This window comes from Suillus bovinus (genome assembly GCF_016758785.1).
Source record: "Suillus bovinus strain UH-Sbo-P2 chromosome Unknown EDB93scaffold_10, whole genome shotgun sequence".
Taxonomy (NCBI): domain Eukaryota; kingdom Fungi; phylum Basidiomycota; class Agaricomycetes; order Boletales; family Suillaceae; genus Suillus; species Suillus bovinus.
In genome coordinates, this window is record NW_024542066.1 from 489112 (window position 1) to 515162 (window position 26051).

Sequence of the window (26051 nt, forward strand, 5' to 3'; positions counted from 1 at the left end):
TGATATCATACAGGTATACAACCAGTGTACCATCAGAAAGTTTGGCTGAAAAGAGTTTGTTATAGCGAAATTGTTAAGACAAGAGAGCCATAGATATTATGTGTAAGAACAAATTGTATTTGTAGTAGTGAACTGAATTTTTTGAAAGACAATGCCCTATTAGTATGTAGTATAAGACAAGTCAAAATTAAGATGATATTATAAATGAGCAATTAATGCTTTGAGTTTTAAAGGATCGTTCTCTGAAATCACCTAATGAAATTCATTGGATTTACTACCCACAGTGGATTGCTATAAGTTATTTCAATATCTAAAAGCTCTAACTTGAATGTATTTCATTTGATATAAAAAAATAGATTACAGTTATATCTGATAGATAAACTCAAATTTCTACTTTCATATAGTATAATAATGGCCTATGTGTATTTTTAAATTATAAAAGATTCTTATATTTGAGATCCATATATGGGGTCCAAAGACTTATCAGTAGTCATATTTTGTTATGGATAATAAGTAGTTAATAATGACTACTCTAATTAAAAACTATAAAATGTCAAACTTGAATGAAGTATCACGGCTTTACATACTTTTATGTGGATGCAATCAATACATTTTATACAATTGCTCAAAAAGTCTTAGCTATGAAGCCACCCTCTAACTCTAGTCCAGCCAAAAATGACATGGACCTAGATTTTCTAAGGATAGAGTTGGAGATTCACTTATACCTTAACAATAGCCTGAGGGTAGCAAAACAGCCTGTTGCTATATTGGATGATTCCAAAATCACTATCAACAATATAGACAAGACTACAGTTGAGATACATGATTGCCACTATCTTGCTGGTTCTAAATCAATACATTCTGCTTGCAAAAGTTGATCATGATATTTTCATTCAAATGTTATACACAAACATCATCTTAATATGCAGAACAACCACATACTCAGAAGCTTCAGATTATAAGCTAAAGCAGGATCTGGTTGACTCCAATCTCCTTCTAACTCATCCTTTTACTATCCTAGCAGTGAGCAGTACTGTAAGTTCTTCTACTTCTCACTTTTCATATTGCTGCTTATTGTATCAGTTTGTTTTGGAGATTAATAAGCCCTCCTCTGGTTGGACTCAATAGGTTCAGTCCTAGGCTTTTTGGACTTACTTTGATAAAGCATTATGAATCCTTCTTTTCCTCCCTTTCACCATCTCTTCAACCTCCTGCTGTTCTTCTTCCACAACTATATTCTCCTCTGACTCGACATCCTTCTGTCTGATCTCATATCTTTTCTTCTCCATCACTACTTCTACCACTATTCTCGACTTCTTGCTTCCAACATCATCTGCATTCCTCATCTCCTCATTCTCATCAATAAGTCCCTCTTTTGTCAGCCTCTCAATGTGAGCCACAACTGAGGAATAGGACTTTCCAGACATCATTATTCAGCACAACTGAGAACTATAGATTAATAGCAGACTGAGGTAGGTAGAAAGGTGTATTGGGATTAGCCTCATCTTCCTCATACTCTATAACTTGCTTAGACTCTCTTTAGAGGAGCCCAATTTCTAGAATTATAGGTATTGCAGATAGCACTCCTGAGATTGGACATGTCTATAGTTTTTTCAAACTGTCCAATAATACAGCATAAAAGATGTGAATGTCCTTGTAAAGATAAATGCCATTCCAAGACCAGTCAGCCCAGGTAGGCAAATCTTAGTGTCACTCTGGAATAGGCTGTTGAACATATAAGTCAGAAAATTAAAAAACTGCACCAAGTGACACTAACCTTCTCATTGGCTAATATTTTCAGATCTCTAATGGCATCCACAAGCTTAAGGTAGTTTTCATTTCTGCTAATGATTTCTAAAAATATGTACCAATCATTGATGACAATGTTATCTGGGGTTGTCTCATGGATATAAGTAGCCAGCTGTGTTCTACCATCTGTCAAATGAGAGCCAACAGAAACCAGTATAGGAAGAATATATTTGCTGGGCTCTGCAAGTAGTAGTGCTACCTAAGCAACAATATTTAGGTAGATCTTCTGTACGACCTAGTCTGCTATACTTGTAGGACAAGTGTATTCGATTATATAGGGGTTACTATATGGTATTAGTAGTATAAATGTGTTAGTAATGCAAATAATGATTGTCCGAAGCTATGAAATGATGTCTGATGGTAATCTGATGATGTACGAGGGTACTTATCTGATGTCCGAAGATATTTTATTGATGTCTGATGCCAAAGTGTGAAGTCCAATATTTCAGACTTTTGAACTTCACAAAAATAGGTCGGAAACTATATAACGAGCATCGGTGTAGAGATTTGCACTATTGTAGGCTTGCAACACCTTAGAGTCTGTTTGGACAACATTTTTTGCCAACCCAACTTTGAAATGCCAATGTAGCACATACAAGACCAAATAGTCGGAGACCAAAAATAATGTCACACTGATCATACTGATATCAATATGATAGCAGTCACTGAGCCTATTGTACAACACAATGCATCCCAATGACCTTAACACCAAATTTGATCTACTAGACCCATTAGACCCACTAGACAAAGATGATATTGACATTACAGACAGTGTAAATGAAGATTCCAATTGTGCTGATGCAGTAGACTCTGACCAGCTGGATGTAAATGAGCTGCACTGGATAGATAAGATGTTCCATGGTGCTGCTCATGTAGCAATGGCTTTTGCTGATGCTGCTAGGCAAGTACTCCAAGGTCACTCACAAACTTACTACAACAAGCAGCCCTATCATACTTCAGCCCTGTTTGGAATAGTGTGGGTCAATGAACTCCTCACAGGACATCCAGACTGCATATGATGCAAACTTAGCATATGTTCTATGTACTATTGAATCTACTTCACAATTCAGGGTGTAGGAATTCAAAACATGACATGCTTGAGGAGCAGCTTGTCATCTTCTTGTATGCATGCATCACAGGACTCTCTGTTCGCCATCTTGGTGAACACTTTCAATGCTCCAATGACACAATAGCAAAGTATGTTATTTCTCAGTGTGATAAATTTGCTTATTTTTGAAGGTATTTCAAACATATTCACAACACATTTTCCTCCCCTCTGATTTATTTGTTGTATGTCCAGTGAAGATGAGGAATCTAAACTGTGGGAAAGTTGGTGCTAAACCAAGAAAGCACAGATAGTCCCAGGTGTGAGTAAAATATCAACCCAAGGGCAGCTGTCTGAGTCAAAGGAAAGCTCTCTTGTAAAAAAAGGGACACCAAACTACTACTAGGGTAATAGGACTAAGGAAAGCACAAAGTGCAAGATGAGAGTGATGCAGGAAACAATATACAGATGCACGTGATGATATGCAAGTGCAAAAGGCAAAATGTGAGATATGCAATGCAAAAGTAGCACATACAAGCGAGAGCAAAGTACAAAGTGCAAAATGCGAATCAGTGATTGAGACTAAAGAGAGACAAGGCAAGACAACTGATATCACCCCAACTAAGGTTGGCTGATGATAAGGCGAAGAGTGGACAACTAGCGCGTGAGACTTAGATAGTCACTGCAACAATGAGTAAAATTCTCCTGTAGCTAAGTACACAGAGAAAGTGGGTGGAAAATCAACCCAGAACATAAGTAATAGGGAGGGTATAAGTAAAATAGCTAACCGCCACTAGGTGCACAGGTCTGATGTGACGAGCCAAACAGGATATAAATAGTACGTGAAGTAAGTAATAGGGTCTCAGCTGTGCACAAAGCCAAGCATTAGTGATGGAAAACAATTAGACAGAATGGAAATATGATGGGAAAACGTACCAATGGACTTCTAAGGACATGGGAAGGATGGACGGGTGTGTGCAGACAATGAGTATGGTCATGCAATGCATGCAAATGTGAGAGGCCATGTGTGAAACCTGCAAAATCAAATATGTGCACCAAATGTGCAAGATGTATCCTATGGATTAGAACTGGAGTCTGTAGGAAATGTGGGAGAATTTGGAGAGAAGTGTTTGTGGAGATGTGAGTCTCTACACCAAGAGATTCTTTTCTTATGTGCATTATTTATTTTCTATGATTCTACTACATTGGCTAATTATTTCTAGGCCAGATATTATTGTTTGTATTGACATGTGCTTTACACAAAAATGTTCTGCAAATCCTCGCAGGGCTACTGGTAGTGATCCTCCCAACCTGACACCATCCTTCTTTCTACCAATAGGCAATGTAAAAGCAATGGAAGATTTTGTCAAAAGGTGTCACAGAGAAAAATGTCAAGCAAGGACCTCAAGGTCGGAGCCAGATAAAGATGGCTATGAAGATAGCATGTACATACCAGTATCTGTTCTGAATGGATGTGGTGACTCCTTCATTGCTGCAGATGAAAAGCGGCAGAAGGCAAGTACTTATTTCTTTACTGATATTGGCCTCATGACACTGGTTTGTAGACATGACCATGTCCTATGGATTGTGAATCTGACATCCACAGGAGAAAAGCAACATTATGCACTTGCTCTCTTGGACCAGTTGTTCAAACATATTCCTACTCAGATGACCATCGGGCTTTTATATAACATCGCATGCCAGCTCAAACAGAGCTGTTGCAAGTGGAAATTCATGGATGACTCTATCCTATCTTGCATCGCATTTGCTATTGCTATATTCCATGCTTATGATCACCAGTGGCCATGTCAAGTCATCTACCACCCCAGGAAACAAGAAGGATTTGACTGGTCTGATGGTGAAGGATGTGAATGATTATGGAGTTTCCTCAAGCCTCTCATCCCTTCCTTGCATGTTTTAGGGGTACATGTACTCTATTCCAGTCATTCTATGAATCTCACTCTCTTGGTGAAGTCCAATCAATGACTTTTTGTCCTTAATACACAAATTTGTCACTTAGACTCAAAATCATTGCAAGGACATCCTAGCACTGGAGAAGATGCAAAAAGTCTAGGAAACCTGCATACACGAACTTGAGATGCAGCTCCATAGTGACCGCATCCCTAACATTGGGGAAGTCAATCTGCAGCTTGTAGATACTCAATCTCAGCATAGGAAAACCGCTGATATCCTCCACTGTCAACAAGCTGCACTTGGAATGGATGACAAGGTCAACCTGGAGAGGATGAAGAAGGACACATATCTTACAGTTCGCTTGAATGCTTGTGCAATCAAAACTTGCATTCATGATTGCCTTTGTCAACAAAAGTTTGAATTGGAGAGACTCAAAAGAAATGGTGCATTGATATTTTGACTGCACTGATGCATATCTTACAATTTTCCAGCTGAGCATAAGCTTCATGTGAATACCCAGCACTCAATCAAATACCAAGAACCTGGCATCCTCGAATTAGTGTCTGCATACAACAGTCTGTATCCTCAACTACAATCTTTTATACGACAGCAGCAGGCACCTCCTTCTGCCATATCATCTAGCGTGATGGTATCTTTCAGCTTGATGTTGATGATGACATCTGGCAAGACATTGGGCTTGATGATGACACTTTGAATCCCCTAGCATGGCTATCAGACAACACGGTTAGGAATGGTATCTGGCTGCAACTGGAAGTTGATTGGTGCAATGAGGAGGAAGCTCGACTGATGCGGGAGAGGACTGTCATCCAAGAATAGATGTTGGCAGAGTGGGACAGTATACAAGCTGCCTTGCATGAAGCAGGTGCGTTGGCATGCAATGTGTTATGAATAATATTTAATGACTTTGTAGTGGCCGATCCAGTGATGTCTTTCCACCTTGAGTCTTGTGCAGATGACCTTATTGACATTTGTGTTGTTTGGAAGAAAAAAGTTCAGTATATTCTGTGTGCATGGCCTTTGATTCCGATGTAACAATGGTCATGGTGCTGGGCTCGGAACCAGCTATTTTCATACTGATGTCAAACAGTATTTGTCCGATGCACTTCCGACTACCCTGATCCAAGTCCGACAGTCCAATGCATGTCCGATCCCGACCCAATGCACTTTCTGACAGTCCAACAGATGTCTGGTCCCAACCCAATGCCCGACCCAACATTCCTGCACATCAGACCAGTCCTCCCTATGTTCTGTCCAGTCACATCTATCCCCACTAGGTGTGCATTTACTCATTTTGACTTGCTAAGCATTGTATACAGTGTTATTATATGTTTTCTTATAGTCCGCAGTACCACATGTTCTATTACATAGGATTTCACACCCAAAATATTGCTACTACTCTCGCCTATAGCACTCCGAATTTCTACATAGTTACTATATAATATCTAGTACTTCCTACCTATGAGATTACTTACTTTTCCCTACTCAGTAGTAGGATGGAAGTCATTGGATATTAGTAGTACTTGATTGTATTGTGAAATATCTATCTGCTCTTTTTCTCCGAAACATTCTGAAACATCCAACACTCATTTGACCAACAATCCAACACACTTCCGACACATTCCTTTACCATCTGACGTATTCCTGACAGTCCAATGCATAGTCCAACGCACAACCTGACTCCGATATTTTCAGATCCAACAAATTCCCTTCAGACACGTAGTATACACCTTCAGATTATCTTTCTATTATTGAAAATTAACTATTAACTATCTAAACTAACACCAAACAGCTACCCCTATAGGATTGAATGCACTTGCCTTGCAAGTATAGTAGCATAGGTCATGCCAAAGATCTACCTAAATATTGTCATCTAGGTAGTACCATTTCTGCTGAGCCCAGCAGGAATCTGCTTTCTACAATGGGCTTGCAGAGCGATACCACAAGATTCCCACAGGTTTTTGGTCTGGTTTCAATCTACACATACCTCGACTTAGTATTTTGCAGATTCCACCTAACCATCCATCACTGTTACGACTTGGATGGTATCTGTTGGCGACGCTCAAACAGAGCATGTGTCGTCAACGGTCAAGGACGTCCTTGGGCTAGCCCAAGGTTAGGGGTCTTACTTGGCGAGGCTTCGGCAAGTAAGATTTGATGCCTATGTCCAAATCGGGTAGCTTATGTCAAGCGGATGCTAGACGATAAGCAGTATCTGCCAAGGCTTACGACACCCGAAGGTTAATTGTAAGATCGTCGTTAATTAGAAGGGCAGAAGTCCGACTAGTTAACAGGGGGCTTTGCTCGTCGACAAAGTCGATGAGTAAAGATCGAGACTAAGGACTTATCCGCGATGAGCAGATAAGAAAATAGAATATAGACTGCTGGCTAGGCAGAAGGAATCACTCTTGTGAGAGTAGGAGGTCAAGAACCAAGTAGATTCAAGTTAGGGAATATAATACATGGTAGCGAGTTTATATAGAGGACAGGAAGCGTATTAGTGGGTGATAACTCGTACTACCAAGAAGAGTAAGTGGTGAAGGATAAGACCATAAAAGGAAGGCACGTTCGAGGTGAAACATGAGTGAATCTGAACGTGCAGATAAGAAAGTGAGTCAAATATTGGAATAGGAAGTGAAACGCGCAGGTGCACGATCGTGCAACTGCGGAGCTAAGTATACATGCGCATGTGCGACTGCGCACCGAGTCATAGATCAAGAAAGGGAAAAGGGTAAAGGGGATGCGTCGTGCATCGTATCATAGGTTACCGTCCGGACGGTAAGGGTAAGGGGACTGTCCATAGGATCAGTCGGGTGGTGGGACGGAGCATGGGTATGCTTCATCAGCAAAAGGATCCGGCCAAACGTACTGGCTCTGCTGCAGCGACAGGTAGAAGGCGAAGAGGAATGCGAGTATGACCAGGATGACGAGAGTAAGGTCAGGGTAAGGGTATGATGCGAGGGCTGAGACAAGGAGGATGAGGAGAAAAATGGTAGGGGCCCAAGCATCTAGATGTTCTTGTAACAATCACTTATGCAACATTGTGAAGCCTTTGAGGTCATCATCAAGCGAGAGTTCAAAATAGGGTGTTACATTGGGCCATTCACTTGCAAACATTTACACTCTCTGCTGGGAGAGTTTCAAACTTCTCCTGTCTCCATCATACCAAAAATTGGCAAGCCCGAAAAATTTCATGTCATCCAAAATTTTTTCATTTCCCTTGTCTCCCTCACTCTCCAATCCTTGCATGTCTATCAACTCATGTGTAGATTCTGACGATTTTCCTTGTACTTAGGGTATCTTTGACACTGTGTGTTCCATCATTCAACACTTACCTCCTGGTTCACAAGCAGCAACTTGTGATGTCACTAAAGTGTATTGCACCATTCCTCTTTTCCCTCTCAATGGCCTGCAATGGTCATTTGCATTGATGATGATGTCTTTTGTGTCAATACCTGCACCTCATTTGGAATGGGACCTTTAGCTGGAGCTTATGGATATGTGGCCGATGCTGGGGCAGATTTACTCCAAGTGGCTGGCATTGGTCCTCTCACCAAATGGGTGGATGACCATATTTTCTTTTGTATTGAGCGTCAACATCTCTCTAGCTATAATTGTTATTGTCATTCAGTACATACTGCTCTATCTCTTGTTGAAGTCCGAAGTCACCGACGAGAGAGAGGATGCGGAAGGAAGGAACCCCAAAGTCTCGGAGGTAGAGAAGCCGAAAGTATGACCTGGTCCGAGCGCAGTCCAGGCGCAGCCAATAGGCTGCACCCTCTTGACATGATGTTGTGCCATCCAATATATGTCGAAAATTTCCCCTCTATTCCATTCCTTACTTACCATCTATAAAGCCAATGAGCCTTCAAGCAAACATCTCAGTTGTTTGTCCAAACACTGAGATGTAAGTACTTACCATTTTGTATATGTTAGCGAGATGCTAACCAAAACAATAGTGTACCTTTTGTTCTAGGTACTAATTAATATTAAGAGTTGTTTGTCCAAACACTGAGATCATACCTTTTGTTCTAGCCCTCCGCTCGTAATCTCCACATCTCTTAGTACATTTTCTCAGACTGGTGGTAGACTTTGGTTTGAAGGATGTGTCTTTGACAACGGCACATCTGAAATCTTTGCTGAAGATTATTGATTTCCAATACTGGATCTTTCACACATATCTTCTCGCTCTGATGATCATCAACATTTTTCTTATGCCTTTAGTGACATCAACAGGTCCTCCATTGATATGGAAATTCCCTGGGAACCCAACAAAGACATGCCTTTTGATTACAAAGTTCTTTTTATCAGACTTCTGTGGAACTTCATCCACCTCACTATTGCACTGGCCGATACAAAGAGGACAAAATACCTTGCAGCTATCACTTCCTGGCTCTCACAACTAACTCATGTGCTTATTGAAGCACAATGTTTGTATGGAAAATTGCTCCACACCTGTCTTGTGGTTCCCTAGGGATAAGCTTACCTACCTTGATGAAATCAATGCACAGTATCTCCAGTGCACATCCTTTCATGCCACATCACTCTGTCCAACATCTCACTGCTGATCTTGCATGGCGGACTACGCAACTCTCCAACCCCTCACTCCATCGTGACATCCCACAACCTTTGCACCTCTTTGATGCCCATAGTTACTCCAATGCCAGCTCAGGTATTAGAATTGCAGTTGTTATCCATGGTTTTTGGCATGCTTGGTTGCTGTTACCAGGATGGCACATACTCGATGGAGCAAAAGACATTGGATGGACCAAGGCAGTCAGTTTCAAACTGCTCATCTGCTGCATCATCTGTCTCAGAATTTCCACCTTAGGAAAACACTTTTGAGTCCATTGTGACAATCCCGGGGTCATTGAAGGGTGGAAAAATGGACAGAGTAGGAATTGGGCAACCAACAGCGTATTTTGGCAAATCCTCACTCTACTTGAACTATTTGGACACAACACATCCTTCCATGTCTCTTACATCCACAGCATGTACAACCCCACAGATGGTCCATTTCGAGGAAAGTTTCCCTTAGCATGTTTGCTCCTTCCCCCCATTGAGCTTCCTACTATGCTCTCTCACTTCATTTGAGATGCCTCCAACACCTATGACAACTTTGTCGACTATCTCAATGATGCACCTCTCATTGGATGATGGGGCAGCAGAATGTGACTATGGAGAAGAGCTGTGGAAGTTCCAAGATGGTTGAGATGAATAGTGTCACATTTTGCAGCTGCAGCACCACTCTCCTATGCTGATGAGTTATCTGTGCAACCTCAGTCTTATATTGGTGCACTTACACCTCTGTCTTGCTCACTGAGACCCCATTGTCTTGTAAAGGATTATTTGTGTCTATGGCATCCTTAGCAGAGTTGTACCATCTCCGATCACAATGGTGTTGCACTACCATTGTCGGATCATGATCTGAACTGTATCCTCACTGTTATTGGGCATTCACTTGCCTCTGGAACTAAAGAAGCTTACAGTTTGGGATTGTTAGTTTATCATGTTTTCTGTGATGCTCATCAAATCTCTGAGGACCAGTGTGGTCCTGCATCTCATTTACTGCTCCTCAGTTTCATTGTGAATTATGCAGGTATGTACTCTAGGAAGATACTAGAGAAATATGTCTATGGTGTCAGAGCTTGACATCTTCTACACGGACTCACATGGCTCGGGAGCTTGGAAGAGATCTTGTCTGCACTGAAAGGTGCTACATGGTTGGCTCCTTCACCCTCCAAATGTCCTAAATGTCAACCCTTCACTGTGAACATCAGCATTTCACTACATTCTGCACTAGATCTTTCAGCTCTGTTTGATGCTGCCGTCTACACTTGCCTTGTTACCACATTTTTTACCTAAGCTCGTTTAGGTGAATTAACAGTGCACTTATTGAGCACCTTTGATCCCGCTGTAACGATGGTCGCGATGCTGGGCTCGGAACTAGCTATTTTGATACTGATGTCAAACAGTATTTGTCCAACGCACTTCCGACTACCCCGACAGTCCGATTCTGACAGTCCAACATATGTCCGATCCTGACCCGACATTCCCGCGCATCAGACCAGTCCTCCCTATGTCCTGTCCAGTCGCATCTATTCCCACTAGGTGCACATTTACTCCTTTTGACTTGCTAAGCATTGTATACAGTGTTATTACATGTTTTCTCATGGTCCGCAGTACCACATGTCCTATTACATAGGATTTCGGACCCAAAATATTGCTACTACTCTCGCCTATAGCACTCCGAATTTCTACATAGTCACTATTTAATATCTAGTACTTCCTCCCTATTGCACTACTTACTTTTCCCTACTCAGTAGTAGGATGGAAGTCATTGGATATTAGTAGTACTTTATTGTATTGCGAAATATCTATCCGCTCTTTTTCTCTGAAACACTCCGACACATCCAACACTCATTTGACCGACATTCCAACACACTTCCAACACATTCCTTCACCGTCCGACACATTCCCGACAGTCCGTCACATAGTCCGACGCCCGACCCAACTCAGATATTTTCAGACCCGACAGTTTCCCTTTGAACAAGTAGTTCTTAGCTTCGGATTATCTTCCTATCACTGATAACTAACTATCTAAACTAATACCAAACAGCTACCCCTATAGGATCAAACGCACTTGCTCTGCAAGTATAGCAGACTAGGTTGTGCTAAGATCTACCTAAATATTTGTTGTCTAGGTAGTACGATTTCTGCTGAGCCCAGCAGGAATCAGCTTTCTACACCGCTTTTAACATTACAGTGTCTGACATTCACTATGTGGAAGATCAGCATGGCTTGAAAGTCACTGTACTTTGCTTACCTCATTCAAAGATGTCTATGGATGGAGAGGATCTATATTTTGTGCCTCAATCTGGAGAGATAGATCCTCAGTGGGCATTACAGACTCACCTCCACATCAACACTCCCACATCAGATAGTGCACTTTTCAGCTGGTGCCATCACAATGGACTTTGGCCATTGACTCATTCCGAGTTTCTGTGAAGGTTGGAGTGTGAATGCTCCTGTTTAGGGATGGAGCCTCTGAAAGGTCATGAGATCTGCATTGGAGGAACACTAGAGTATCTACAGTGGGGTGTACCTTTGAGACTGTGAAGTCAATGGGTCATTGGAGTGGGGATGCATTTCTCAGGTACCTGCAGCAACATGCCATTGTCATGGCCCCATATCTGCATGATAGCCCCATCCTAGAGCCCTTTACTCATTATGCAATGCCACCAGTCCGTTGACACATGAGTCTCTCGCTTTACGACTATCTTTTGGAGGCAAGCATGTGCTAGTTGCGTCGTTTCACTCCTAAACTCTGGGAATCTCAGCTCATGCTTATCTCCCTTCAGAGCTTGAAGATGTGTTTCAGTCTATCAAACCAAAGAGGTTTCTTACCCAAAAAGACTTATGTTAGCATTTTCATAATCCATTTCAGTTTGTTACTGTTGGTTTTGTTTCTTAGCATTATAATGAATTGGCTCGAGTTGCTTGACCTTTCGGATTCAATACATAGATTGCTTATTGGGCATTATGACACTTTCAAAATTCCCCAAGCACTAATGGAGCCTTTATTCTGATGCTATAGGATGCTAAGATAGGCCTCATTCAGTCACTACCAACGTCACATGATGTATTTAGTCACACCACTGCAATTTTGAGGCAGAAAAGTGTGACATTTGCTTATTTCAGAGGCTACACTACATTAGATAGTAATTGGCTTCCGGGCGCAACAGCCCATATGACCTCCTCACCATTCACAGGAAGCAGATTTGCAACAACTATCCATGAATCAATGCAATAAGAAGATTTGTGTACAGTCTTGCTGACTAAGCCAGGCTTGCCTTGCTATGGTGCGCATCACTTAGGCACCACCAATTGTGTGCAGAGGCCAAATTGACTCAAAGTTTGTAAACCTAACCCTAACCCCTAGCCTATTATGGTAACCTCTACAAGCCACTGCCAAAGTCGACGCAGAGGATGGAGAATCTGCTTCAATATTGTTGTCATAGGATTCAACCTAAGTACAAAATATGATTTGCATATGGCACGGAGTGACTGGCGCTTTCAAATCCACATTTTACTGGTACAATAATCAAAAGAAATAACAATATCAAAGCTACTCAGGCTCGTGCAGCTCGTTGGCCCAATAAGCCCACTTCTCCGTCTCGTTCACAAGCAGAGCATAGCCTCATCGTTAATGCTGAACATGAAGGCTCAAGTGCACATGACATGAGGTTACACAGTGCAGCACATGTCCCGATATAAATTGACTCGGATGACAACTCAGAGTCTGACTGTGGATACCTGGGTGGTGCCAATGCAGATTACTCAGGCAGTGATTCAGAATACAAACTGGACATGTCATAGAGTGAATGGTCTGACAACAAAAGCCTTTGTGAATTTGGGGGCGATGATTTGGAGGAAAACTTGGCTGCTCTCAGAGCCGAGGCTGAAAGTCTTCATGGTCACCCAATGCCAACCGTTCCCATGTTCAAGAAGAAGACAGTAGTAGAATGGGAGAAGGCAGAACAGAACAGGGCACTTGGATATAATGGCCACTCGAGCCGAACAAAGAGGAGGCATGACAAGGCTGCAAGAGAGCTTGCAGAGTACCGTGAAAAGAGGAAAACATTGTGAGTTTTGAGGTTTGAACATTGAATAACATCTGAGTTACTCACTGTTCATCAGAGATGATCCACAAGTTATGCTTATGCGCAAAATGTTTGGACAACCCAGATTTCATGCACCCTCCCCATCTTGTCAGCCCCAGAATTTGAACTTACCTGACTTTGAGTTAGCCAGTCATGGATTGTGTACCTCTCCAACGAGTCAGATGATGGGACAGAATCTGATGGTGATGATAGCGACAGTGATCAGCCAGCTGTTCCGCCATTGAAATGGTGCAAGCTCAATGTACCTTACTGTGAGCAGAGAAGGCTGGTGAAGGAAACTAGATGAAGAAGGCATTAACTTCGATAGAAAAGCTTTTGAAGGCGAAAAAAATGGTGTTTGTTGGAGGTCCAAATGGGTTGCAGGCAAAATGTGCACACTCGATCCAGAGTTACCTCACAATGGTCATCAAGATGAAACAGCTCTCCATTGATGCATCACAGAGGGCAGTGGAAAGTCATGGATTTGCTGCAAACTGGGGTGGCCGCCAAGTGCGCAGCTGGACCAGGCTGTGGGTGGCAGATTGCAAACTCCCCGAATCTTTACAAGGTCGACATGCGAAGGTGTACTCCCTTCTCAGTGATCCCATGATTGCCACCGAGCTGCATGCATATGTCTGCTCAAACAAATGGGTCGTAAATCCAGAAAAGCTCATTCAACTCTCACAAGATAAGCTTATCCCTGCTGAAGCCACAAAATACATGCAAAACCTTGTTGAGGAGGAGATGCTGTGTGGTCTGAAGAAGTACATGGAGCTTGAAATATTTCCTGTAACCATCTGAAGGTTGGCCAAGGCATCTCACTGAGCACCGCTCGTCAATGGCTTCAATGTGAAGGTTTTCATTTCCTCAAACACTGGAAGGGTCTTTATTTTGATGGGCATGACTGTCCAGATGTAATCCACTATCACCAACAACAGTTCTTGCCATTTATAAAGGCCTGCAAATCCAGATTGGTTCAATTTGCTGTTGGCAACATTGATACTGAAGTGCCAGCCAATCTGTCAAATTATGTTGAACGTTGTTTAGTTCTCTGTGCACACGACGAAATGACAGCACAAGCCAATGATGCAGTTGGCCAGTATTGGGTTTTTGAGGATGAATTCCATCTGCGGAAAAAGGAAGCAGGTCGTGGACTTCACCGAAGTGATGTCATCTGCTCCACGGTTGGTCATTTGGTCGAAGTGGGAGAAACAATGAAATATGGCAAGAACCACAAAGGCTATTGGTGCGGTGAGAATTTCTGCACTCAGGTTCATCATAATCGCTGTGCCTGTATGAAAATGTCTCATTTGTTCACTCCCAGCTTACTGAGAAAATCATCCCCACATTTGAGCGTGCTCATGGTCCTGGATATCAAGCACTATTTCTCATTGACAACTCTCAAGGACATTCCACATATGCCGAGGATGTGCTTCTTGTCAGCCGAATGAATATCCATCCAGGGAGGAAACAGGCCAGCATGCAGAATGGGTGGTTTATCCAAGATGGCATATGAGTCAAGCAGGAAATGTCATTCCCACCTGACCATCTGGAACATCCTGGCGAACCAAAGGGTGTCAAGGCCATTCTGACTGAACGTGACTTGTACGAGCGGGGCCGGCACGAGAAATGCAAATCAAAGTGCGAGGCAGATGCTACTCATTGCTGCAACAAGCGCATACTGGAATTGCAGCCTGACTTTCAGGAGCAACATTCACTCATTTGGGAGATCATCGAGAATGCCAGTCATCTTTGCATATTCTTACCAAAGTTCCATTGCAAGCTGAACTTTATCGAGTTCTTCTGGGGAAAGGTCAAGAGATACCTTCATAAACACTGTGACTGCACATTCAATGGGTTGAAGGCTAACATGCCATGAGCATTGGCATCTGTTTCATTGCAGACTATCCAGTTATGGGAGCATTGGACTCACAGGTGGTTGGATGCCTATCGGTCGGGGCTTGGGACCAAAGATGCACAGCTGAAGGTCCAGCAGTTCAGTTCAACCAAGTACAAGTCCCACCGAAGAGTTCCAGAGACTGTAGCACAACTTTTTGATTGACTGTCAGTAGGGTAGATAACAAGTGGTCAATCTGACTGCCAACAAAATTTTTATCTCCATCAAATTTGATCAGATTGAAAATTGCTCTTACAGTTTTGTTCATCTCATCAAAAGGAACATTTTTGTAAGAGGAATTAAAATTCTGACATTTTTTCAAGATGGCAGGACATTAGCACACAATTGGTGGTGCCTAAGTGACGCACACCATAGCTATGGCCCACAAACGGACTGCGAGAAATGCCAATCTCGCAAATGATCTTAATGGGCTCAATTTAAACACTATATACCTCTATATCTACTTCATATCAGCATATATACCCTTCCCCAACTGTTACTTATAATTACTAGTAGTGCATGCTACGAAATTTGAGTAGACGGTCACACCACTGTCACACCACGTGATGTTAGTGGTGTTTGAGTGAGGCCTATCTTACAGTCAATTAATTGGAAAGAAGCGCTGTGCTACAATCACTTTTGCTCGGCTGTGGGTTTCCTGATGTAATCTATTTATCAATGACTATCCGATATTTTGTTTTGTGTTTGTGGGTCGAGAGCAATACGTGAAACTGTCAAAACGCACGAACACCCGGGTACATCTAGAAGAAACGGCGATTTGTATCCGTAATGCGAAGTCAGTCAATCAAAATGACGTTTCCCCTTCCATGATTTATCACACAAAAAAACGCCAATCAGATCCATAGGAAACGGATGGCCGCCACAATCCCCGAAACCTTGCTGCCCGCAGTGCGTCCTTTAGCAGATATTAACAGCACTATCTGCGACGAAGAGTAAAAACTGAGGATCACGATCTTGACTAAATAACGTTGATTGTATGCATAGATCTGGCAAACCTGGAGCTCTAGTCACTCGCATTAATTAAGATCTATGGATATGCATCGTTGATGGTCCCACTGAATCGTCGTTGTCTTCGTCGGATCGGAATCGACACCGATGGCTTGAATTTACTCGTTATAATTAATGATGGTCGAGGACTTGATCGTTTCATCTTACGATGACCTTGTAAGTCATATAATACCTTCGAATGCCGAGAACAATACATGGACAGGGCGAGGGACAGAATCTTGCGACGGGGAACACACCGGGCGACTGTCGATCGGGATTATCAGAAGCCCGCCACTGGCAGCGCAAGAAGACGGTGGTTCGTTCATATCAATAATCAACTTGAAGTTCTGCGACTCGGAGTCTGGTGTCATGATACCATATTTCATTTGATTGGCAGTACAATTTCCTGTAATTACGATAATGACAAATCCATGACAGCTACAATAGAAACAGTGAGACAGTTAATGATACATATAACATGTATGAGTCGAATATTGGTGGTATGTGTGCAGTGAATATAATGCAAATCAGACTGACAAACTTGGCTTCTCAGAAAGTGACAACATGCGATGTTTCCGACGAGCGAGTATTTCTCTGGATGGACTCGAAGGGGGGTCGCTGGATAGGTCATGCGCCATTTTTCGTGGAGCTGGTGATACCAGATGTTGGGGAGGAACCTCAAGGGCATGAAGATCATCATCTGATCCTTCGGATGGCGCACGTGTAGGCCCAGTGAGCATGATAGAATCATCTGATCAGAATGATTAGTCACATGTGATGATCGAAGTCATATTTACACTTACCACTACCCGCCATCTGTATGTCCTCCAGAGCCCTCAGGGGCGAAGAAGACAGTTGTTCCTCCAAAGTATTGGAGTCCGAATCGTCCCAGAGCCTCATTCTCTTCTGGCGACTATTAGACTCATCTATCTCTATCTCAGCGTCCGAGAGTACTGAAGGCAAAGAACGCGTGCGTCGCATGCCTTTGCTGGGCGTAGACATAACAAACGGTTGCTCAATGCTAGCCCGACGCTGCATCTGCCACCGAAGACGAACTTCTTCAAGGGGAGGGAGAACCACAGCATCCATGAGCACGCGTTTCCGCTTCTTGCAGACATTAGCAACTGGAGTTGGAAAGAGATTCGACGTCGATGATCTACTCGGGGAGAGAAGGCTCGCCACAACCAGTTCGTCCTCGAGATCACTATCTCCATCAACGTATGGAAACTCGATTGAAGAACGAATGAATGTTCCACATGCTCTCCCTTTCATAGTGATATCGTCAAGAGGGCCATCAAGCTGTTTTCGTTGTCCAAGCACGGATAAAGAGGCAGTTTCCTTGCTCGGAGAACTATTCGCAATACGTTGCATGACCGACCGAACAGGTGACATGTTTTCCTTGTCTTCGAGCATCCGCCGTTTGCCTGGTGACGCACTGCATGGCGACTTTTCTGACTTGGCTGGTAATCTCCGCGGGGTCGATGGAGGAACTGAGGGCAATGGTAATGTCGAAGCGGGTGAACGAAGCAAGAGCGAATGGAATGATTCTGGGGTGGTTGAGGGTTTTTGGGGGCGGGGGGGTGTCTCAGCACGGCTTTGACGTTGCGTCGGCGTCGTCGGAAAGAAGATAGAGGGGAATAGCGGAGAGTCAGATCCTAAAGTTTCATAAGGGGAAAAGAGTGCGGGTCCGAGCCGACCGACGAATGGTGAGACATTAGTGAGGTGGCCTGAAGAGGGCAAGTCATTTTGGTCGGACACGAATGGCGAATCAAGCTCGGGAGTCGTATGAGAGCTGGGGTATTGATAATCATCGCTGCCTAGGCTATCGGACGAAGATCCTGACTCGGGTTCTTCTATCTGAGGAACAGTCTCGGAAACTTCTACAGCCACTTCCTCCTCCGCTGCACACGGCTTGGAGAACCACTTGACGCAGGCTTGAATCCTCTTGGGCCACCCTCCTTCTGGCTCTTCGTGGCTAGCGAAAGTCGACTGCCAGAATTCTTCAAACGATTCATATGCAATCGAAGGCTTGTCTCCACGACCGTAAAACACAGATTCGATAAGTGCTGATAGCGTGTCGAGCACATAAACATCCCTCGGAAGTTCTTGCATACCCAGTAAAGAAGTTTGATACAGCGGGAGCAAATCCCCAGCATATTCATCTTCATTGAACACGTGAAATTCATCCGATATCCAAAGGCTAATGCCCTCTTGAAGCGTATCCAAAAGATTCAGTCGAAGTTCAGCAGGACACGCGTCAACTACGCGGATCAGTGATCGTATCATCCAGATCGACGTCACTTTGTTCCGAGGCTCAGGCGGATATGTGGACTGCAGAGTATCGTTGACAAAGTCGAAAATGTACGAGGGAAGCTGGCGGGCATCAGCCATATCAAGGTGCGTGAGCAGTAGATCAGCAACGCGAGTCGACGATGCATAGGCGGGGCATGGGTTCTCAGAAACGATCTCTGCAACACGATCGAGCACGGTGGAAGCATCGATGCCAGTAATCGAGGGCTTTATTGACTGCATGCTGCAGGAAGTTATCCCAGGTCTCGAATTCGTCGTTAGTCATATCCCATGCGCTTGATTTCCTGCAAACAGGTCAGATCTTCTAAAAGATACAAGATAACGATGATGCATACCCGAAAGGAATACCGAGTAACAAGGCGGCTCCTTCCCAAGACCCCTCGGTGTCCTCGGTCCACTTCTCGACGAAGCAGCCCCACACGATGCTCTGAACTCCTGGCTCATAGGACATCATAGCCATAGCCCACGATCTCTTTGCCCAGAATTCTCGCAAATCGTCGGCTTCGCAGACCACTAGAACTTCTGCGCAGAGGTAGGCCCATTGTTTCCTAGCATCGTCCGGAGAATCCGTTTCCCAGACGAGGTCGGCTTCGTCCTCTATCAAACACGCAAGGAGCCTCGCACCAGCAGAATGAAGTACATTATTGGGGAAAGTGGTTCGTACCACGGTCCATAAGTCTCTGGTGACGACTAGTTTAAGAGCAGCATTGGACCGAGACGGTATCGAGGTTCGCCTGGGGGAAACTCTGACTCCACCGATAGGACTGCTGACTCGCTGAGATGGAGGAGGTCCAAACTTGGCCGACAGGTCGAGCTTAGGATCACGAAGAATGTCTACGAGGATTGCGGCAGCTTTGGACGCGAAGTCAATAGTTCCATTGTCATCGTTGTCATCTAAAGCTAGTATGAATATTGAACGAATGAACCGCCGGCCAATGCTCACCTTGCAAGACTGCCACGTTGGCCTTCAGAAGGCCTTCCCAAATTGACAAGACATCGCCCTATGTTGGATGTCAGTCGTGCAAACAAAAATCCGGCGTGCAACTGACCGGCGTTCCACTATCCTCTGGCAGCTCAAGGCACCCAAGTCCAGATCTCCATATCTCAATGAGGTCGTCAAACACCCAGCTGCAAGACAGTTCATCCCTCGTCAGGGACCGAACATCGCTCATCTGAGGACATTCCTCCAATATTGGCCTCACGGCGCTAGCCAAAGTCTTGTATTCCGCTGTAAGAAGCCCCGGATTTGATGAGAAAAGGGAATGCGGAAGAAGCTTGTTCATGGCCCAATTCTCTCCGACATTTTCGAAGCTCACTAAGATCCTCGCAATCTCCATTCCGTCGCCACAGGTTTGACCGCCCTTCTTGATCATGGCTTTGACGAGGGTCAGGGTCTTCCGCAGGCGATCCTCATCTCCGGAATCATCGCCCAAAAGAGCGGCTACCGTTGAGACACCGGCACCCATGTCGGTAATGGATTTGAGAAGTTTCCAGTAGTTCTCGCGAAGAAGCTCGACGTCCTCGTTCACTTCTTGGACATCATCCTTGTCATTGGAGGCTGACGATGGGGGTGGACGGAAATAGGACCAAGCGACACAACGCCACGTAACACAAGCAAGACCTCGTACTGAGCTCTTCTTATTGCGGACTGCGAGTTGTAGCAGCGCCGAGATTATACGCGTCAATCGAACATCCAGATACACTGCCGGCCCCAACAAAACGATGAAGCTGGCGATGACGCTAAGGGCCCAGACAGGTCCTTGTGCTGCATGTTGGGGCTCTAGCGCGTTCAGCGTCGTGCGGAGCGTACGAACGATTATCGGGTCTGAGGATGGCTTCGTTGGCGTCTTACGCGGAGACGGGGACCGTTGAGTTGTTGTAAGGAAAGTAGCTACTGCTTTGGAGATACGAACGTGCAATGACGATTGCGGGATAGAGACGCAAGCTAGGACGAAACCTCCGAGCGCGTGACAAGCTTGGGTGCGCAGAAGCAAAGTTGGCGCAAGCAAGTTTGCCAGTATAGACGGGAGTAACTCTGTAAATGCAGGTACGAAAGTTGAGGGTTGATACATGGAAAGATCATGTATAGCCTGTAGCATAGAGTAAGCACCGAACAGAGGCCAGAATAACTTTGTTGACCTTTAGGCCGTCGCAGGCGGATCCTTTTTTGCCTTCTTTGCCTAGTTCACCTTCCATACCTCGGCGCAGAGCAAAAGCAATTCTGTCTTTTGCTGGTACGAGGACCTCCTCTGGTAGGCGCTGAACTTGCAGAAGCCATATTGACAGTGCACATGTTTTCCGGGCATTAGGAGTCGGGAGCACATCGGCCATGGGAATAGACAAAACGGCGGTCAACATTTCGCCTAATTGCGCATCTTGCAAAATGTCAGGCTATATGCTTCAGAACGTTATAGAAACGCACCTGTAAAGATGCGGTAGACGGCAGGAAGGGTGAAGATCGATCCAAGCAACCTCATGACGGCGTGCGAGGTAGTGCAGAGGTCACGCGCGTATTTTGCCTGCCCAGCAGACATACCGCGTTTTTTCTTCTTGGGACTCTTTTTCGGAGAAGGTAGGAGGGAAGGAAGTTCTTCCTCTTCCTCATGAGCAAATGGAAAATCTTCGCTTTCGCTTTCAAGTTCAGGAGACTTCGGCTCCACAAGCGCTTTACCCAGGTCGCGACATACCACATCAGTGAATAGCTGCGTATTCTTACGAAGTGGTTGAAACAGAGGCCAAGAAGCATCCGCGTCGGTTGTGCCCGCCACTGCCGACCTAATGCGGGCAGCGAGGACGGCATAAGCATCGATGAGGTCGGTAAAGGATGTTTCTGATGCAAGAATTTGGGAGACAGGTCTCGTAAGATACGACAAGTTTACAAGCGGGTCTTCTGGTTCTGGAGTTACCTCCCGTTGTCCCTGCTCTGACACGGTGAGGAGCTTTGGGGTTGATCTCTTCAGAATAGACTTTGTGGGACACTGGCGTGAGGCGGTTGGTGGTAAGGGAACTTGACCTTTTGGACTCGTAAGAATGTGGTATTGGTTCTGTTGAGTCCAAGCGACACGAGAGCCAGGAAAGCTGGTTATTTCCTTGTCTCTATGAGACGTTGCAGGTGGTGTAGGCAAACTAGTTAATACCACCATGTCGATAGTAGTTACTACGACGTTAATTGAAGGTGGCAGATGTTGGCGAAGGTCAACGTCGTGGTCTGTATCCGAAAACTAAGCGCGACCCAAATATTAAAATAATTGCAATTAAACGCGCCAATTTACGCGTCGCGTGCAATATTTGCACCTGTTTGGCATCGTGTCATGGGAAACACGGCCTGGCCTAAACCCAAAGGTCATACAAGACCGTCTCGAGACCGAACAACAGAGGGGCTGTCCCGCTTGAGGCAGCAGCTGTATCCAGTTATCTTCACTATCCTGGCAGATACATTTGGAGAAGGCACCACGCGTTTTCAACGTTGTTCGACACTCAAAACAAGACAATATATTTGCAGACGCCGCCTTGCGAATTTTAGTCAGAAGCTGAGACCAGCTTGTAAACCGGTCTAGTTCATAGCGGACGATAATAGTGGAATTGGGGATGCTGGACCGAAATATCATGGAGGTGGGTAGTACCTTGCCCAGGTGCGCAGGTAACAGGAGAAAGTGGTAATGGCTTATCCAGATAACGTGATAACACGAGGCAGAAGAATCCAGATGAGGATTACCCTCACAATCAGTTGGAGGATTTCTGCAAGAACTTCCGCTGACATTCATAGCGGAAGAAGGTGCGAGCAATGAGCCAATTTAAGTGTACTGATGATAACTTCGAGATTTAGTCCGATGGAAACCTGCGGCTTCCGATGACTCCACAAATGAAAAGTCCAAGGTACCGATAAGTACTAAATAACTGTACTGGTAAAGCTTCTGCAGCCCCCCCTCTTCCGATCACGCATATGCATTGATGTAACAGCTGATTGTGACTCTGAAATGAGAGCATGAAGTCATTATCTTAGGCACATCGTGATGTTTAAGCCGCCGTCACACCGAAAGCGCTTCCAAATAATTAACACCTCGAAGTTGTCTCGAAGTTCGTGCAACGCAAAGTTTCAAAGTTGAATTGCCGCCTGCGCGCTGCAGCACAGAAGATCTGACAACGACCCGAACTAGAGAGAACCGAGTCTTGATCCAAGATCGACTGTCCGCCAGTAACGCACCAGTCAGCTTCTTACGTGGTGTCACACGGCTACTATCCAATGGGTACAAATACCAGCTCATCCAACTTTCTAAAGACCCATCGAGCAGCTTCTCCGTTGTACGACTACCAACTTACGATCACTCTGTTAAATTTTTGAATACTCATCATGATCTCATTCACAACTTTCATCCTTACCCTCTTGGCTCTCTTCAGCCTCTCCCTCTCTGCTCCTATGCGCAGAGATGTTTTCGTCCCTCCGATCATTTACCCAAAATCTGGTGTGGTCTGGATAGCTGGTCAACATCACAATGTTACCTGGTCAGTGCTTCTTGCTTCTTGTCTTCGCTTATCGTCGATCTCATTATCATCGAATGCAGGGAGACCAATGATGCACCCGTAAACATCACCAACGGGATCGGCAGAGTATATCTAGCTACCAACACCATCATTGATCTGGGTAAGCTTCCTATCTTCCCATTTCATATCCGACTCGGGCTGAACAAATGTCTCAGACCATCCTTTGGCAGTCGGATTCGACATCTTGGATGGTCGTGTTTCCATTCAAGTTCCGTTTGTGCGTACAGGTCAGAGTTACTCGATTGTCCGTAAGTCTATGATTCCATCCCAGAGTGGTGCGCACAAGCTAATCAACATCACTCGTAGTCTTCGGTGACTCGGGCAATTACAGCCCACAATTCACTATCATTGGCGTTTAATTGGTGCCCTACCACGTCTGACCCAATCACGCGACGAACAAGTAATGCCAATGTTGAACGTTGAACGAAAGGCGCGCAGGTGTAATCGTGTTCCTTGTAGTGAACTTTAATGCGATGGACTATATGTAATAGCTATGTACTCGGATCTTACTGGACAACTTGTAGTTTAGTGGCGAAGTTGCTTTGAATATCATCTGTGATGGTTCAAGCTTCAAGTTGAACTTCGGAACGTTCAAATCATGATACAGTTTGCCGGCGGAAGCAAAGCCTTGAAGTGACGGGTCTAGCCTTTTCGGACTCGGAGAAGTCACCACGCTAGGCTTTTCCATTGAATCAACTTGCACTGCGAATGGGAGTAAGTTTAGGGCAAGCGGGGCCCTCCAGCTTGATGTTTGGAGGACCCGCAATCAAATTTAACATCAAGATAGGACAACTAAGGTACCACCGAACTCTCGAAGTCATAATTAGGCTAATCTTGAGTCTGGGAAAAGCCAAGGAAGACTCAACAACAAAAATGCGATATACAAGGAGGTATTGCGGTGGGTAGCTTTGAATTATGGCGCAGATGTGCACGAGTAGATTGTGCTCAATACTTGCTGGATGACGTTAAAGACGAAAGGAGTCCAAGCTTTGAAATCCGAGTTCAAGGGTGTGGCTGTGCACTATCCACGTCCGACTCCCGACTTCCCCCAGCCTCAGGTGTACAAGGATAACCCTGGACATGCCTCACAATACACGATTATCAACAAACCTCCAGTTCCGCACTGGCAAACCACTAAAATCAACTTCACGGCAAACGCGACAAAAACCCGTTCATCATGGATCACTCACAGAAAACGAGCACCAGCACGAGTCCGAGCATTCAGCATCTGAGTCTGAAGCGGGATCTGAGTCAAATGGCAGCTCGGAGAGCGTTTCTGATGGGAGAGCGGATGATGCCCAGGAGGACGATGAGGATGAGGACGACGTAGATGCGCCGCGGGTAGTACAATGGGCCGATGTGCTAGACGAAAACAGCGAAGAACTATCGGAAGGGGAAACAGAAGACATTAATGTTATCCCAAGAAAACCCTCTCGAGATCTGGTTCGCTCTCGTTTTGCTTTCATCTTGCAGACTTACTGATTGCGCTTCGAAGCGGTCTCTCGAGGACGGTGCGTACGAATTTCATTACATGTCGAGAAGGACATGCACTCATCTATGTGCAACCAACTGATCCTACTTATATTTTTTATTTCTATCTCTAGATTTGTCTTCCCTACCCCTAGGAATGCTCCGCAAAGCTCAGCACGCCCTCTCCCAATCCCGCGTTCTAACCGATTCCGAATCAGAGTCCGAGTCTGACGCGCCATCAGAAGAAGACGCATATCCGACCGACGACGAACGGACTACAGACAAGGACAAAGACAAAGAACATTTAGATAAAAACCCAAAACCGCGTAAAGACCTCGCCAAGAGATCAAGCAAGCATGCGTAAGTACCCCCTCCCATCACCCACATACTCATCTCATCGCGCACAGCCCCACCGAAATAACCTCCAAACGCCCCGTCACCCGTCGACGAACAGTAATCGAAACAAAAGCACCCGTACCCCGAGATCCCCGCTTCCTGCACATAACAGGTTCCTATGACCCCAAAAAGTTTAAATCTCATTATACATTCCTCTCCACGCTCCACACCTCCGAACTCAGCACCCTCCGCTCCAATCTCAGCCTCGCGCGAAAGTTGCTCTTAAACTCCCCAAAAGACCTGCGCGCAGCACGAGAGCGTGAAGTCGGGAGACTGGAGCTTGCGGTGAAGAGGGCGGAGAGTAGTGTTAATATGGATAAGAGGGAGAAGGTGGAGATGGAGGCACTGGAGAGGGTTGAGAGAGAGGAGAGGCAGAAGAGGAGGAAGGGGAAAGCTGGGTGGTGGATGAAATCGGGTAAGCGTCGTTCCCTTTCTTTCGTCTTCGCCGACTGATGCTGATCAAATCACCTCACATCCAGCCGAGAAAAAAGAATTGCTAATGAAAGCTCGCTACGACGCCATCGCATCAAGTGGAGGAAAGCGCGCAGTAAAGAAAGCGATAGAAAAGAAGCAGAAAAAACAGAGTCAGAAAGAGAAGAAATCGCGTCCGTTTCCGGCTCCAGGTCGCACCAACTCGAACACCAACAACGCCAGCATCAACATTGATTCTAACAACATCAACGTCGGAAGAAATGGACAGAAGCGCACACGATCTACTCTAGACGAAGAAAGAACCCAGCCCTCGAAGAAACGTAGGAAACTCTGAATCTAAATCCATCGTACATTCAATCAAAAGTACATGTCATTGTCATTGTCATTGATTTATTAGATCCTCGAATGATGGGATACAATGGGATGGATGGGGGTATTATCCACTGCTAATTGGGTAAGGTAATGCCACAGCGGTCGTCCTCGTCTCCTCGTTGCTCCTTTCGTCAATTTCGTCAGAGGTATCAATCATGTACGTAGGTCTCTTGAC

General features: G+C 44.9%; 7 protein-coding genes across 7 annotated transcripts; 5 read left to right on the plus strand and 2 right to left on the minus strand.

Moving 5' to 3' along the window:
* Window positions 1-686: 686 nt before the first annotated feature.
* EDB93DRAFT_1101705 (uncharacterized protein) lies at window positions 687-1427 on the minus strand (the record flags this gene model as incomplete). The annotated part of the gene is made up of 3 exons (XM_041447122.1): window positions 687-695; window positions 726-786; window positions 1156-1427. The coding sequence occupies 3 exons, from the start codon at window positions 1425-1427 to the stop codon at window positions 687-689; spliced, it is 342 nt and encodes a 113-aa protein (XP_041310697.1).
* Window positions 1428-4297: 2870 nt separating this feature from the next.
* EDB93DRAFT_1239076 (uncharacterized protein) lies at window positions 4298-4729 on the plus strand (the record flags this gene model as incomplete). The annotated part of the gene is made up of 1 exon (XM_041451589.1): window positions 4298-4729. One exon carries the CDS (start codon window positions 4298-4300, stop codon window positions 4727-4729), a length of 432 nt encoding a protein of 143 aa, XP_041310698.1.
* A 699-nt stretch (window positions 4730-5428) lies between these two features.
* EDB93DRAFT_1073135 (uncharacterized protein) lies at window positions 5429-5599 on the plus strand (the record flags this gene model as incomplete). Its single annotated transcript, XM_041445004.1, has 1 exon — window positions 5429-5599. A coding segment is annotated over one exon (171 nt), but the record flags the coding sequence as incomplete, so codon positions are not given.
* Window positions 5600-13270: 7671 nt separating this feature from the next.
* EDB93DRAFT_1101707 (uncharacterized protein) lies at window positions 13271-14965 on the plus strand (the record flags this gene model as incomplete). Its single annotated transcript, XM_041447123.1, has 5 exons — window positions 13271-13431; window positions 13597-13711; window positions 13753-14238; window positions 14406-14720; window positions 14774-14965. 5 exons carry the CDS (start codon window positions 13271-13273, stop codon window positions 14963-14965), a joined length of 1269 nt encoding a protein of 422 aa, XP_041310700.1.
* Window positions 14966-16714: 1749 nt separating this feature from the next.
* Window positions 16715-21888, minus strand: EDB93DRAFT_1128917 (uncharacterized protein). Its single transcript, XM_041448860.1, is given in 8 exon segments — window positions 16715-17105; window positions 17158-18822; window positions 18842-18948; window positions 19000-19558; window positions 19608-19665; window positions 19714-20754; window positions 20804-21039; window positions 21087-21888. 8 exon segments carry the CDS (start codon window positions 21805-21807, stop codon window positions 16882-16884), a joined length of 4611 nt encoding a protein of 1536 aa, XP_041310701.1. The 5' UTR covers window positions 21808-21888; the 3' UTR covers window positions 16715-16881.
* An 834-nt stretch (window positions 21889-22722) lies between these two features.
* EDB93DRAFT_63005 (uncharacterized protein) lies at window positions 22723-23625 on the plus strand. Its single transcript, XM_041456920.1, has 4 exons — window positions 22723-23167; window positions 23227-23306; window positions 23362-23454; window positions 23513-23625. The coding sequence occupies exons 1-4, from the start codon at window positions 23016-23018 to the stop codon at window positions 23563-23565; spliced, it is 378 nt and encodes a 125-aa protein (XP_041310702.1). The 5' UTR covers window positions 22723-23015; the 3' UTR covers window positions 23566-23625.
* Window positions 23626-24117: 492 nt separating this feature from the next.
* Window positions 24118-26002, plus strand: EDB93DRAFT_62578 (uncharacterized protein). Its single transcript, XM_041456909.1, has 5 exons — window positions 24118-24649; window positions 24702-24717; window positions 24811-25036; window positions 25084-25487; window positions 25552-26002. Exons 1-5 carry the CDS (start codon window positions 24287-24289, stop codon window positions 25836-25838), a joined length of 1296 nt encoding a protein of 431 aa, XP_041310703.1. The 5' UTR covers window positions 24118-24286; the 3' UTR covers window positions 25839-26002.
* Window positions 26003-26051: the final 49 nt, after the last annotated feature.

Excerpts from the sequence above, each read along its gene's own strand:
- EDB93DRAFT_1128917 (XM_041448860.1), bottom strand. The coding sequence starts at position 21,807 with ATGGTGGTATTAACTAGTTTGCCTACACCACCTGCAACGTCTCATAGA. Across the intron at positions 20,755-20,803 it reads CCGCCTGCGACGGCCTAAAG|GCTATACATGATCTTTCCAT; the intron begins GTCAACAAAGTT and ends TCTATGCTACAG. Across the intron at positions 17,106-17,157 it reads CATACAGATGGCGGGTAGTG|ATGATTCTATCATGCTCACT; the intron begins GTAAGTGTAAAT and ends CATTCTGATCAG.
- EDB93DRAFT_63005 (XM_041456920.1), top strand. The coding sequence starts at position 23,016 with ATGATCTCATTCACAACTTTCATCCTTACCCTCTTGGCTCTCTTCAGC. Across the intron at positions 23,168-23,226 it reads CAACATCACAATGTTACCTG|GGAGACCAATGATGCACCCG; the intron begins GTCAGTGCTTCT and ends CATCGAATGCAG. Across the intron at positions 23,307-23,361 it reads CAACACCATCATTGATCTGG|ACCATCCTTTGGCAGTCGGA; the intron begins GTAAGCTTCCTA and ends CAAATGTCTCAG.
- EDB93DRAFT_62578 (XM_041456909.1), top strand. The coding sequence starts at position 24,287 with ATGCCTCACAATACACGATTATCAACAAACCTCCAGTTCCGCACTGGC. Across the intron at positions 25,037-25,083 it reads AAGAGATCAAGCAAGCATGC|CCCCACCGAAATAACCTCCA; the intron begins GTAAGTACCCCC and ends CATCGCGCACAG. Across the intron at positions 25,488-25,551 it reads TGGGTGGTGGATGAAATCGG|CCGAGAAAAAAGAATTGCTA; the intron begins GTAAGCGTCGTT and ends CCTCACATCCAG.